At 39.8% G+C, this 15,264-nt stretch overlaps 1 protein-coding gene across 2 annotated transcripts in view; it reads left to right on the top strand.

The window, feature by feature from the left end:
• vipr1b (vasoactive intestinal peptide receptor 1b) overlaps window positions 1-15,264 on the top strand; it is a 50,369-nt gene that overhangs the window by 9,635 nt on the left and 25,470 nt on the right. For both annotated transcript variants that reach the window (XM_046067642.1, XM_046067650.1), the window contains exon 3: window positions 3,757-3,867. In XM_046067642.1, the coding sequence (XP_045923598.1) occupies window positions 3,757-3,867 (111 nt within the window). The remainder of the gene's footprint in view (window positions 1-3,756; window positions 3,868-15,264) is intronic.

Genomic DNA, 15,264 nt, shown 5'->3' on the forward strand with positions numbered 1-15,264 from the left:
TGGGTCTGTTGCAGCCCCTGTACAGGCTTGGGAGATTCACTCCCCAAGCCAGCCGGCCAGGCTCTTCTTGGACAGGGTCTTACCGACTGCACTATCAATGAAACAGACGAACAGCTGACCAGTGCATCAAGTGGGGGCTGTGTGCGCTCTACAAAGGATGTAGGACGAGCACACACTGGACACAACAGATGCAATCTCACCTCCCCTAAATGGTTTAGCGTGGGTAGAAGGCATCCAGATTTATTATCCTGGACCTGAACATACTCCTTATGGTCTCCTTAGAACAAAGGCGGGATTTGTCTCAATCCGGCTGCACTGTGGTCACCACGGAGCAGCAAACAGCTGGGGTGAACCGACAGGGCACACAGCTCCCTCACCTTCTTAGCAGAGGTGAGAGCTAGCAGCAAGGCTGTTTTTAGAGATAGCATTTTCAATGAGAGCTGCTCCAGGGGCTCATAAGGTGCTGACCTTAAAGCCTCCAGCACAAGCAGCAAGTCCTATTGAGGCGCAGAAAGACACGATACAGGTTGCTGTCTTCTCACGCCCTGCAGAAAATGCATCACGAGGGGGTGGGTGAAGACTGTTCCGTCACCAAACCCCTCGTGACAGGAGAGATAGCTGCCGTGTACAACTTGATGGTTGAGTGCGACAGCCCCTTCTCCTTCAGACCTTGCAGGAAAGAGAAAACGGATCCCACCGAACAGGTAGACGGATCCGTCTCCCTCTCAATTCATCAGTGCTGAAAGCCCAACCACTTAGCTTTACAGCAAGATGTGGTTGAGACGGCCCGCCGCTTGGATGGTCTGTACGACCTCAGCGGATAGACCAGCCTGAGTCTGACTCTCCCTTGAGTGGCTGGTCCAACGCCATCATTGCGCATTTGATGCCTCACCCTTGTGACAGAGCCCCCCAGACCAGAGGTACAGGCCAGGGCTCTGGCACTGTCAGCTGCGTCACTCCTACCAGAATGACGAACAGCCGTTCCAATCTCACCTTACTGGATGGATGAGATGGGGTGTGGGGAATGCATACAGCAGCCCTTCTGGCCATGGCGCATGTGCGAACGCGTCCATCCCCCGGGGTGGGCTGTCCTGTGGCTGAATCACAATGCATTGCTTTTGCCTCTTTTGGTCCAGATGCAGACTGGCAAACCAACATTGCAGCAAGCCCAGAGGGACCACCTGATGGACTGCTGCCCTGAGGCCCAACAGCAGCATCACTGACAGCGCTGTCACAGCTGCCCCCTGCTGCCCCCTGCTGCAGCATATGGACCTCCAGGAGAAGCATCGCCTGTCCCAACAGTTACACTCTCAGGGTGGTGGCGTTGAGCACCATCCCCAGATACTTTGCTCGCTGCAGCGGCTTGGGGGAGCTCTCTTCCCAATTGATCGCAAACCCCAGGCTGTTGAGGTGCAAAATCAACTGGGCTGTGTGGATTTCGCCAAAGGCTTCAATCTCTCCATTACCATGAGTTCGTCTAAGTAGAAAAGAACCACCATGCCCTGCTCAAGCAACAATTGCCATGCAGTGTCCATGCATCTGCTGAGCGTTCGGGGGGCTAGCGAGTAGTTAATAGACGGGGAGCCTATTGTATTCGTAGGCTACTCCCTGAGAGGCGAAGTGTAGAAATTCCCTCTTACTGTGTCACCTCAACATGAAATAGGCGTCTTTCAGGTCGATGCCGTTGAACCAGTGTCCAGGCTGCACCAGCTGCCCGCGGGGCAAGCCGCTAACTTTGCGTCTGAACGTGCAAGGACGCAGCGGCGCCTTCAACACAGCTAGCTCGATGGGATGGGGTTGGTGATGGGGAATTAGCACTTTTAAGAATGTAATGTGTTATAATAAACAGTTTAACATTCACTTCACAAAGCATCACCACAGTGTACACAAGTAGCACATGTTTTAGAACAGTAGCTTCCTGAACACGCAGGGCGAGCCCTTAGCCTCACCCAAGGAGTTAGCTCTTTGAGGAATGTAAATTAACATGTTTTACTCAAAAATGGTTTCCACATTCTCAAAAACCTTATCGTAGTGTACTCAAGCAGCACATGTAGAACAATGGCTTCTTGAACACGAGACGGGGAGATGTGGCAGCGTCTGCTTGCCTCTAACTCTCCGTAACACTTGGTCAGTCGCTCCCTTCCCCAGCTGCAGGTTGGCTGGCGGGGGGGGGGGCCTGGACTCGTCCAGGCAGGACATAGGTTCCCTCGCCCGGGTGCAAAGATGACTTTCTAGAAGTGGCGGCTCACTCCGTGGAGGTGGTGAATTCAGTGAGCAGTTTGCCGTATGCTGAAGAAAAAAAGGATGCTGTGGCAGTAGGGACACTGCTATTTAAACTTCACGCACGTATCGGTAGTAGTGTCCTGTTTGTCGGCTACGTGCACAATAAAAATTTCAGTGGGCGAGTGCGTGCATGTTGGATTGGAGGAGGTAGTACCCATAGAGTCCAGAAGAGGGTGGAACCTGTGTGAGAAAGAACAGCTTTGTTCCTTATCTCTGCAATGACCCTCATTTCTCTAAGTCCCTATCTGCTTCCTCAACAGGAAGTTAGTGGAAGCTGCTCTCACATGTCACATCCCTAATAAATGAATTAGCAGTGTGTGCATTTGTGAGAAACCATACGTTCAAAGACCATGGTTATGCAACACATTAATATGTCCAGAGATTGTCCAGCAGTGAAACAGAGCAGGCATTAAAAATGGAAATTTTTGAGATCATTGTACAGACTTAAAGAGGTCCTGAAGAAGCTTTAAATAACGTTTATAACTTTGCTTCCAATGGTTCTTGAAGTTCAAAAAATCTATCTGTCTTACAAATGGTCCATTTCTTGTGTTTTTGTCATTTCACACTTCTCCGAAGCTTCACTCAGGTGTCACACATCTGTGCTGTTGACCTGCAGAACACTTTCAGAAGGAAACGTTGTCACTTTCATTTCAAACACAGAAAAGTGCAGCAACAAACTGAAAAACTGATATTTGATTGAAATAAAAACTCACTGGTCCTGCAGCAGACTGCGTTGCTCCTAATAAATGGCGTATGTTTGTTCTTGGCTCAGAGGAGACAAACAACCAGTGATAGTGATGGTGCAGGTTTCTCTATATAGCTAGTAGAATCCAAAGGAAGCAATCTTTAGAATTAAGCTTAATCAGCATATCATGAAACAGTAAAAAATGTTTTCTGAGCTATTAAAATGACCTTTTCAAAAAGGATGGAAATACACTACAGCAGCAGGCTCTGAAAGGTACAGTATGTTCCGGACAAATACTATAGGGAAAGAGTTCATCCTCCAGTGACAAACCTGATAGTGTATTGATTGTTATAAATCAATACATTATATTTTTTCTTATCGTTCCAGCCAGCCACAGATACGACATGTCCTGTCAATTTGGATTCGAAGCAGATAACATCACCTGAGATTTTTGCTTGTATTCATTTGTTTATCTCACGTGATAAAAATGTTTGCAGCATTTAAAGAATTCGATTTTGTTTGATGATGTCGAAGAATGATCAGAATTTTGTACAAAATTTACAATGTAAACCAACATATCTATGTAAATCTCTGAATTAAAGTTGAAAAGTGCTGCTGCTAAGTAATTTATGTTTATATTGGTCTTATTAAACCTTGCTGTCACTGCAAAGCATCGAATGTGTCATGGGGGTCATGTTAGCACATTATTCAATTGTGTCATGTGTGTCCATGTTTGTCTGTCACAGTTTGAGCAATGCAATGTTAATGGTATTGTCTTCTCCTGGCAGGTTGCCAAGGCATGTGGGATATCATCGCCTGTTGGCCTTCAGCCAGCCTCGGAGAGGTGGTGACAATAACCTGCCCCACTTACTTCAGCTACTTCAGTGACCAGCACAGAGGTAAACACATCTTCCTTCATTTAATGTAAATACAAGAATAAAAAATATATTCTTTGTCATGTTTAGTTTACACTTTAGCCTCAAAACTATCATTTCTATCATCATTTATTTATCAAAAATGGATAAATGTGCTAGTGAAAGCATTTCAAACTTAGATTCTCAGCTTAAGGACATGAAATGTTCTTTAGAACTAATTATAAATCATGTATTTACATACTTAAATCATGCTGTATTACTGGAATACATTTTTGGGGGGGAAAAAAAGCCCACAGGTGTCCAAACAGGGGCTTGCGATGTCATTTTGATATTAGCTCAGGGCTGGCCGACACATTCATACATTTTCATTTATTCACATTTTCTCCAGCTGTGAGTGTTTCGATATTCAAAAAGTGTATTTGCATACAGGCAAGCCTTTGGGTAGATAGTGAGGATGAAATGTGTTGCTTGCTCGCAAATGGACATTTAAAGTCATCAAATTGGTGGTTTCATCATCTCCTCTCGACGACATGGGAAAATGATTAGAAACCCTGCAGAAAGCCCAAGGCAAACAACTCGCAGGAAACTGGATTTTGATTCATGAGCCTCATGAAGCTCATCATTACATCATTTTTATTTACAAAACCGATCTTTAAAATGTCTGAACTTTTTACATTTGTTAATGTTCCTCACATTTCAAAGAGCGAGAGGATTAGACTGCCCTCCCACTCTTCTCTATAGTGCTTTAACCCTCTACAAAAGCATCTTAAAACCTGAGGCATTGTTTGAAAACAACCTCCTAAAACCTGAGGGTTTTCTTAAAAACCTAAACCTTTATTTCTCAGCTAGATAGAAACATTAAATAAAAACCATTTGAGAGCTTACACCTTTGGAAATGATTGCATGTGCCCTTGTGTTCATTTACATTTTTTAAATCAATAAACAAAGAAAACTGAAAAAAATAATACATTTGTACACATTTTAGTTATTTCTTTACAATTGGCAATGTAGTCACACGCGTAAGTATGTACGTTGCTTTGGATTAAAGCATATGACACATTTTTACATAATTTGTTATAATTATTATTATTATTATTATGTAAATTTGTCTGAAAAAGCTACTTTTTCACCTAGTCTTTCCTCAGTTGCAGCTGAAGAATGCCTATAGTGACACACAGCCCAATGCAGGTTATTATTTCTTTCACCAACAGTTGCTTGTGCTTTGTTACACTTTCCCCCTTCTCCTCCCCCTCCTCCTCCTGCTCCTCAAACACGTCTCTCACCTGCAGACACTGTAAAAATTATCTAGGTGGTTCAACTTTAAAACTTAAGTTCAATTGCTGCCTTAAAAATGTGAGTAAACTCAACTTTAAGAAAAGCTTTGTTTCAACTCGTGATGTTACGTTATACAATTTGTTTAATTAATGATAATTTGTTGTTTGAACTTAATACTGTGAGTTAAAACAACTATCTATATTACATTGTCCATTCAAGGAAACTTGCCTTCATTTGTCTAAAAAAGATACAATTCTACACCCCTTCAACTCACATTTTTAAGATTGCCTTTGTTTCAACTCATAAATTTAAGTTCATAAAGTGGATATAACTACAGTGTTCTAGTTGTCCCAATGTTAGTTAAATGAACAAGTTTGAGTTATTCTAACTCATAGTTTCAAGTTAAAGCAACTTAACCAAATTAATACTACTTTCCATTTCAAGTTAAGGGATTTAAATTCCAAATTTGTTTCAGTTTAAATCTATAAAGGGCCTTGAAGACAGATCACAACAACAGCACCACTGTGCTATTATCTTCAATGACTTGTGACGGGGCAGGGTAGCTTGCTGGTGCGCCTGTGCACGCCGCAGTCAAAGTTCAAAATAGCAGCAGATGTCACCTCCTTTCTGAAAGGGCCTTAAGGCCGTTGTCTGGAACCCTTTCCACCGGTGGCACTAGTTTTGTTTACCACAGAAGTGTCTATATTTTGGTTGGAATTTGAATATATGACTTATCTGCAGTGTATAATTAGCAGGGGTACTCAGAATTGGTGGGGCTTAATCTATAAGTGGGTGGTATTAACTGGAAGTTATTTAAGCCTGAAATTTCTATCAGAACTTGCTATATTTATTAGAAAACCATTTACAGAACAGCCACAGAATTGAGCTTCAGAGAATAGTAATTGATTTTTTTATATTCATATATTTATATTTTAGAACAAAACAGATATTGACACATTTTACTCTGATGATACTCATAGAAAGTATCTATACCGGATACTTGTTTTAACCAAGTACTTGCTAAACCCTAATAATTAGTTGATTATGTTTTTCTCAAACTCAAAAGACGCAGCACCTAGGCAATCCTCATACTCTCGCCTTTTTTTTCAACTGATAACTTACATACGTAAGTTCAATCAACACGACAAAAGTGTCAAATAGTCAACACAATGAATTAATGCAAGTTTAACTTTCTAAAACTCATACAGTTGAGTTCAAAATCCAAAACTTGTCAGAGCTATTTGAGTTAAAAAGAAGAAGTAAGTTGACATGACTAAATGGGTCTATGATTCTTTTCAGTGGACCCTTGGCTAGCGGCTCAGCTGTCACATTATAATCTGGGTCTGAATCTTCTAATTCATTGTTGTTTTCGTCCTCAGAGTAACTGCTGTAGGCGGCATAAATGTTGCTCTCACTCAGCTAGTCAGCCGTTATCACAGCTTTGGAAACTTTTTTTTTGTGGTCCACACAGAGGCTAAAAACATTTTTAAAATACATATCCCATAATGCATTTCGCCTACCCCACTGATATTTCAGAGGATCGCGACGCATTTCATCAGTATTGTGTCTTGAAAAAGATGACGCCTAATAAAATGCCCACGTCCCATCCGGTCTTAAAGGGAACAGCTCACAGACACCTTAATGGGTTAAACAGCAGCACCTAACAGACAATGCTCCAACCACACTAGTGTTGACCCTGTGAACTAGCTGTTTCAGAAGAATATTTGGGGTTCTCCAGGCACCTGAAACCCAGGATGAGAGTTAATCCAGGTTACAGTAAACAGTATGTAGCGTTTACAAGAGCCAAATTAAAGGCCAGATTTAAAAGGGTCATGTAAACTCAGTCGCAGATGACAGTCAGGGTCTATGAAAACAAGAAGGAATCCAGCTCATCCGTTAACCTTTATTTTGGAACAAGCACAGACAAAGAGTTGGGGGGGAGAGTGGTGATTCACTAACCCAAGATAAGAAAGAGAAACATTACCAAATTTTAATGTTTTGCTGAATACCTTTTGTCTCTCCACCAGGAGCCTCCTCTGCTCTCTGTTACTTGATTAACAGGGTTATATTTTCTTCCTGACCCATTACCAAGAACAGCCTTTTTAATGGTCCTTCACAAAATGTCTTTTTGCAATCTTGTCTTGCCTGTCTGATTTGGAGCCCTTTCTTTTTTGATGCACTTCAGCCATGATCTTCCCTTTCTTTCAAGATCTTGGATCCTTTTTTGTTGCTCTCGCTCAACTCCTCCGCCATCTGCAAATTCAGACTTTTGCACTAGTTGCACTATCAAAAGTTTTGCCGCTTCAGCTACCTGATTCAACAAACGGGGGGCTCATTTTCTTGTCCAGAGTCGACACTAAATCACAATCTCTTTTGCTGCACTGCTCTCTGCAGCGGGTAGAGACTTTCAGTTAGCGACGAGACAGCAGTTGACGTTCTCGCTGCAGATTTTGACAATTGTAATGATATACGCTCAGTTTTTGGGTGTTATGGTGTTAAGTTGTGAGAACATGGTTGCTGGGTTACTGACAAACGCACATTGCTTTGTTTTCTTCTTATGAAAGGTGGATGATTTATTTCTCCTGCATTTAAATATAATTTTAGGGATGAGAAGGGGGCAGACAATACAAGTAATCATAACTCCTTTCAAGGACCATACTTAAACCTTGTGGCTGCTGCACTCTGAAACAAACCTCCATCATGTCTCAACTTCTATTCTCCAGTCTGTCTGGTTATGTATTTAGATATTTTTTCTGTTAGTACTGCTATTCTGATGTTCTACATATAGTGAGACTGTGTAAATCAACTATAGTTTTTTTGTGTTTTTAGAGTTTAATGAGGCTAAATCTATAGTCAGAGTTCATCACAGCCATGCTTTTAGTTTTTTGGCAGGCTGTGCACATGGTTTACTGTAAACCTGACTAGAATTAAGTATTGGTTTATTAAATTAAATACATCACAGCGGGGCACACTCGGCTGCAGAACAGCACGAACACCAGTTTGGATAATTCCTATGATGCTGCCTGACCCAAACCTCATCATTTTCAGATCTCTGCTGATGGATACATCCATTCTTTCTTTTCAACATCTCTGAGCCATTTCCCTTTCAACATCTCTGAGCTTTTTCACAACAGCAACTGTTAATGTTTTTCCCTGAAAAATAACAGAAAAGTCAGAGTAAGGAGGTGGTTGGGTGGACAGGATGGTCAGAAACCGAGCTTTCACCCAGGAGGCCGGTGTTTGTTTCCCGTGTGAAACAAAAAGTTAACATTGATTCTTTTTAGTGATATTACGTAACTTAAAGGCTCAGTGTGTAATATTTAGCAGGGTCTGTTGACAGAAATGCAATATAATATACATAATTATGTTTTCAGTGGATTATAAAGACTTACATAATGAACTTTTATGTTTTTATTACCTTAGAATGAGCCATTTCTATCTATATGGGCCTCACCATGTTTCACCAGAAGCTGAAATGGACGAATGGCTCTACAGAGCTCGTTTCATCACTATGTTTGATACATACGCAGAAGAGAAGGAAAAAGAAGAAGTAACGTTAGTAGTAGTAGTACTAGTAGTAAATGGGTTTATTAGAAGCAGGGGCGCCATATAGGGGGGACAATTCCAAGGGCCCCTGACTGACAGGGACCCCCCAAAATAGGTAAAAACTAATAACAAATTATATTTATATAAAACATCATCATTGAGTATTTTAAATATAATAATACAATTAATCATCTCATTGTTTTTGGCAATAGAAGTTAAATATCCCCATTGACCAAAAAGTAAACATCCATATTGACTGACCTCCCCCTTGTATCTGCATGAAATGATTTGGTCCTGCCTTAGCGCACTGTATCAGTGACAATGTTTAGTTGCAGTTAGTAGATGCGCCAGAAATACAGTTAACACAATGTTAAACCAAAATCTGGTTTTCAAAAAAGGGAAGAGAGAAAGGAAAGAGAGGAAAGACAAAGGAAAGGATGTCAATCTGGAACCCAGTTTTCACCAAGAAAGGTGGCCAGCCTTTAGTCTGTGAGTGGTGTTAACCTGTTGGTTTAATGTCCACAGTGAAATAAGCTAGCTAGCTGCAGACTGGTGTTAGCCTACATTTCATCAACATTTAATCAGTGCAGGGAAACGTTTAGTAAGATATTAAAATTAAATCATTGTCCCCGCCCCTTTAAGCAGACTAACAACAGGTGAGTAATTTTACTATAAAAATACATTGAGACTGTAAAAGATTGCCATAAGGACATATTTATGGTGGCTTTTAATCTTGCATCAAACAGTGAACTGTATACTGTATGCAGACTTGCATGTACAAATCACCAGCAGTAAATATTGTGCTAGTACTAGTATTGAAATATAAGAAACAAGACAGTTGCAAGCCTTTTGATGGGACAGTTAGGTCCTAGAGATGTGGTGATAACAGCTGCACAGAGGGGGCCCAATTAGATTTTGTGTCATGGGGCCCAAAGTTTCTGGCGGCACCACTGATTAGAAGTAAGAAAAGAAGAGAAATTTGGACGTATATTGCATATAAATATTTTGCAAACATGTAATCTATAATATGGTTGTAACAGTTAATTTGCTGACCTAGATGTCTGCATGTTCTTTATGTGCTCTGATAATGCTAATCCAACTCATCGTTGTAGTAGCTGACTCCACATTCTGACTTAAGAGCATATGAAGACACACTGAAGTCAGAAGAACAACTTCACAACTCCGGAAATGGGACCATGCGAGGAGCATGTGAATGCACCGCCAACCGCTGGTTGCAATTAGCAACCCTCACCACTAGATGCCACTAAAACTTACACCATGAACCTTTAAGTAAGTAATGTTACTTAACTTACGTAATTTAGGCACTAAAGTAACGTAGTTATTTTAACCCAAACCATGATCTTTTCCTAAACCTAACCAAGTAGTTTTGGTGCCTAAATCTAACCAAATTGTGACGTTTCACAATATTAACCACTAGTTTTATTTTGAAAGGCTAACCAGACCAGCAAATTTATTTTTGCTAACTTGAAAATCAACCCTGGTTTTACGTTGGGGGTTAGAGTGAGCCTTAGAGGTGCTTGTAAGCAGATTTGGTTATCTTTGAAGAGAGACAGGCTAGCTGATTCTCTCAGTTTCCAGTTATGCTAAGCTAAGCTAAACTAAACTATGCTAACTGGCCTCATATGTAATGGACGATGAGTGGTTGATCAATGTTCTCATCTTACTCTCTGCAAGTAATGCAGATGTTGTTTATATGTTTTCTTTACATTTCTTTTATTGGATAATTAGGTGTAAATCAAGATGCACAGCCTCTAATCACTGCCATTATTTCGGTGACAACAGAAGTGATAGGCTACATAGATGGCTGTGAGGAGAAACAATTGACTCCAGTGTTTTTTTCATTTTTTATATGCTGATCATTTGTCACAAGGTTTTAATGCAATTTTTTTTCTTTTTTATCGGACGCTGCTGCTATATACTTTTGCATATCCTGTGGATGTGAAAAAAGCCATCCATTTATCCATCACCTCTTGAATAGCTAGTAAAATTTGAAATATGGTCTATCTCGGGTCCACTCAATCATTTGTGCATGCTAACGTGTGAACCTTTTCCCCATCTGGGAGTGCTGCTGCACTCATGCAAGCATTTTCACCTTTGGGAGTCAAACAGCAAATTAGAGACACGGTGAAATGTGATGTGACTCTTCAAAGATGGAGGATGCACTTTAAACCCCACATGTACTGAGGGCAGCATGAAAGAGGCTGAGTTTAGAGCTGTTGGGAAAAATTTGAAACATCTAGTAATGCTTTGAATGGACATTGTTTTAAGAACAGAGTAATTGTTGCATATACCTTAGAATTTGGTAAAAATGGGCACAATAAATGCATTTTTGGGTTACTAATAGGCAGCACCTAACAGTTCTCCCTTAAACATTTTTCATTATTTCTTGTAGCTGAATTTCATCATGATTATCAGGGTAGTGATTTGCATTTGACATACATCAGTATCAGTGAGGTTTGGAGCAGATCAGAGACACATTTACCACATTGTAGGTATAGCTCAGTATAATAAGCAATTTGGGCTTTAATAAGAACAAGTTTTTTGTGAGGTGGAGACATATTTTTAATGTAATTGGGAGCCATGAGCGCTCCAAAACATTGTGCTGGAAATTGTACCAAACAGCGTTTCCCTTTAAAGTCATTTGCTATCTGATTCCTCTTCCTTCCAAAAATGAATACACAAATTAGTATTCATAGTCCTGAGACCGTTCTATCCCACAGAGGCAGAGCTGAAAGACAGATGACAAATGCCTAGTTTGTCATATATCTTCAACTAAAACTATCTATGTACGTTGGCTGTGAGTTTGCGTTCTGACTGACAAGCAAAATGTTTAAATTTGCATGTATATTGCAATTTCTGATTACCAACGGACACTGGTCAGTAGAATCTAACGAAACATAAGTTTCCACTGAACCATCATTTTCTTGCAAAAGGACTCAAAACATTTGAAAATTACAAGCCGATCTTTATTGAATTTACCTGCCTATGTCACATAATCAGTTGAGGAATGAGCAATTGTCTTTTATGGGAAAGACACTACATCAGCTTCAAGGAGTTGACAAAATGAATTAGGCACACTAACACAGCTAGGGGTCACCAACACACAGAAGGGAATTATGTGTGTTGTACACTATTTATACATTGGGAAAATACATTTTATATAAAGATTTCATTACATTTTATCATTTTCAAAGATGCTCATGGCTGACAGTCTGGTAAGTGAAACTAAGTTTGTTCAGCTTTATTCAGAAGATCTTTTTGTGTTCTAAACTTGTGAATTTCCTTAAATTTCATCTCTACTTTCAGCAAATTATTTTGATTGATGAGGTTCAAAATCCAGACCTGTTCCAGTAAAACATAGCCACAACTTAAAAGCAGTTAGAAGCATCTTTCAGCCCACAAGTGAGGGTTGCATTGTTTGAGGTACAAGGCCAATGCTAGAACACTTCCACACAGAGTGGTTGTATTAGATTGATAGATCTTTATTGTCATTGCGTGTGTTCATACAACGATATTCTGTTGGAGCAATCTCATCTTAGCGGCCCGTAGTAACAATAAAATATATTGCACAGAGGTTATTGGTCATCAGTTATTGCAATTAAGCCACAAGAAATGTTCTTACTCATAATCTAAAAAAGAAACTTAAATAAATAAAATATTAAACAGCCATGCAACCAGTTTACTGAATGCTACTGTTCTGTGGGAGCAGGGATTGGCCTGCTGCCCTGCCCAGGAGGCCTGTTCCACACCACTAAGTTAGCCAGCCATCCACCCACTGATGACACACACACACACACACACAAACACACACACACTAACTAAGAGAACTAAGTGAGAAAAATGTCAGCAGGGAGGATGCACACCTATCAGTCCAGCTGTAGATTGTAGAAGTAATGTATTTTGATATTGTCTCCCTATCTCCCAAGATAGATGCTCTAGTTTTGTTTACTTGCTGTGACATTAACTGGTCAGACTTTGCCTGTCTGTCTTATCACACTTTAACAAAAGGTTAATTTCTCACACACTAAACAGATCCTTTACACTGCAATTCAAACATTTTCAACATTTATATGATAATTTGCATAGTGGTATGGTCCTAAACTTTCTTAGCTCTCGATGGAGTGTCAAGGTGATTAACTGGTCAAGACCATGGTGTTAAACAGATATGAGATTGTTTTGCGTTTGTTTTTTGTTTTTTTGCAGAAATATAGTCTGCTATCACTATTTATATGCTGTCTTACAACTAAAGTGGAGGTTTTTCTTGTCAGTAGCTCAGCCAACGTGTTCTCACTGACCAACTCGTCACAGATGGACGTTTGGTCCCGACCCTTTGGCATCACTTTTTAAGGCACTGGGTAAAAAAGGCACCAATATTTATATTATGAAAAATGTGGGACCCCACATAACGACAGAATTAACCTATTTTTAATATTTTAATCTTAAGAACGCACACAGCAGACGATTCAGTCATGACAAAGGACCTAAAAAAAAGAGACTAAAACTGTGGATGAACTGACAAACACATGGGTGAGAAGAGGGAATCCCCATGGTTTATGCATTTTATAGCACAAGCAAAAACACAACATGTTTGCTGACGCTTCTTGGTCAGCTCACCCTCATTGTCTATTGCTGGTTTCTGATTGGAGGACGTAAATTTCAAATCAGGGTGCCTGCAATCCGGTTGGAGATTATGTCTGTAAACCTCTCACAAAACAGGATAATTTATGCCGATAATCAGTTTCCGACTATTCTCGGTTTGGGAAAGCCCCTGTGACTGTCGGGATGGGTGAATTGGACCCATATCAGCCCAATTACCCTTTAGTGTGGCCAGCATTAAATAATTGAATAATAATCATTATTATTAATAATTAATAAAATCATTTTACTTGTGTTAAATTACCAGTACCACTCTTGAAGAAGATTGATAGCCAACTAATTAATTTATTCCTATGAAGTACCCCTAGGTTAGCTCTCTCGTTCCTTCTTTTGTGCTTCCCTTCTCTCTTCCTGACTAACTTTCTCAAACATCTCCACAAACACACCGGCGCTGATGGCAGGTTGATGTGTCCACTGAGCTTTCACCGTTTCGACATTTCCAGGTTAAGAGGACACTCGTGAAGCCTGACTGATCTATTAGCATTTAGCTCAAAGCTCTGCTGTGCCTAAGTACAGCCTCACATAGCCAGTAGCATGGCTGTAGCCTCTGAGTACTGTATATATTACTGTATATATTTTGTGTAAATAAGGGGTGTACTTTTTTCCAGTTCAAGCACACATCTAGTTTGATGCCTTTATCATTTCCACAACAATCAAGAAATCCCAACACTTATTTTACAGTAATCAAAATCTATTGCAACTGTCAGGAAACCTAATAGGGAGAACTGTACATGAGAGATTAAATCGGAGAAGGATATCTCTCTCTATGTGGAAGTTAGCATTTTTACCGGTTCCCTTGTCTCGATGTCAGTGGGTATTTTTAATAGTTTTTTGGTTAGATGCCTGAAATAAGATCTGCGGTTAACACAAGCTTAAGAGACCTTTTTACGTTTTGTTCAACGACATGAAAAATGTCAGGAAATACCCCACAAGGTAGATGTGAACCTGTGGCTCTTGGACACTACAAAAGGTTGTCAGGGACATTTAAAGTCATCACGCCAAACAACGCAAAATCATATTACAAGTAGGACAGGGAAATAAAACAATAATGATAATTATCGCAATTTAACAAATGTTCAATATATCGTTAATAAATGTTTGATTTAATTAATTTGAATTACGAACTAATAAGTACTTAATTTTTCTATTAAGATATTTAATTTGGTGAGGAAAAGGTTACTAAAAATACTTTATGAAAATTGTTTTGAATGTTATAACTCAATAACTGATTTGTAAAGTGATCCGCTGTTTGGCATCACGGGTTTGTCACGTTCTGACTATAAAGAATAGTTTAAAACCACAATTAACCATCCGGTTTCTTCAGTTTTTACTTAGGAGCAAAAATCAACTTGAAAGAAATAAGGATTTGACCTTTATTGTGATAATTATTGATATCGAATGGTGTGAAATGTATTTATTGTGATAACATTTTTGGCCATATCGCCCAGCCCTAATTACAAGTTGGAATTCTTTCCCAGTTGAAATTTATGACTTCCGACCTCAAAGTGCTCCAGGTGCACGACTCCAAACATTAACGATAAATAGGGTTGACTGTGATAAACTGATTCTTTGTCATGCGTACACACAACTGAACCCTCAGCATTGCCCTTGGTATTAATTAAAAAGATGGCCATTTTAATGAAAACAAGTCACAAGACATAAATATAAATTACTCATTAACTGTGATCCTGTGTAGCTACATTGGTTGATAATCTGCAAATGTTTCACATTTAGTTTACATACAGAACAGGTTTTACTATATGATAGTATGTATTATCTTAATTAAATAAAGACAAATATGCTTTATGTTACCTTTTAGTTGATGGTTTACCATTTACAATATGCACTTCCATGGGTGCTGCCATTGTTGTGTGGCATCAGACAGCTGCCTGTCCAGGAAGTCAGGGTAGACGGATTTGCTTT

This window comes from Micropterus dolomieu, linkage group LG01 (genome assembly GCF_021292245.1).
Source record: "Micropterus dolomieu isolate WLL.071019.BEF.003 ecotype Adirondacks linkage group LG01, ASM2129224v1, whole genome shotgun sequence".
Taxonomy (NCBI): Eukaryota; Metazoa; Chordata; class Actinopteri; order Centrarchiformes; family Centrarchidae; genus Micropterus; species Micropterus dolomieu.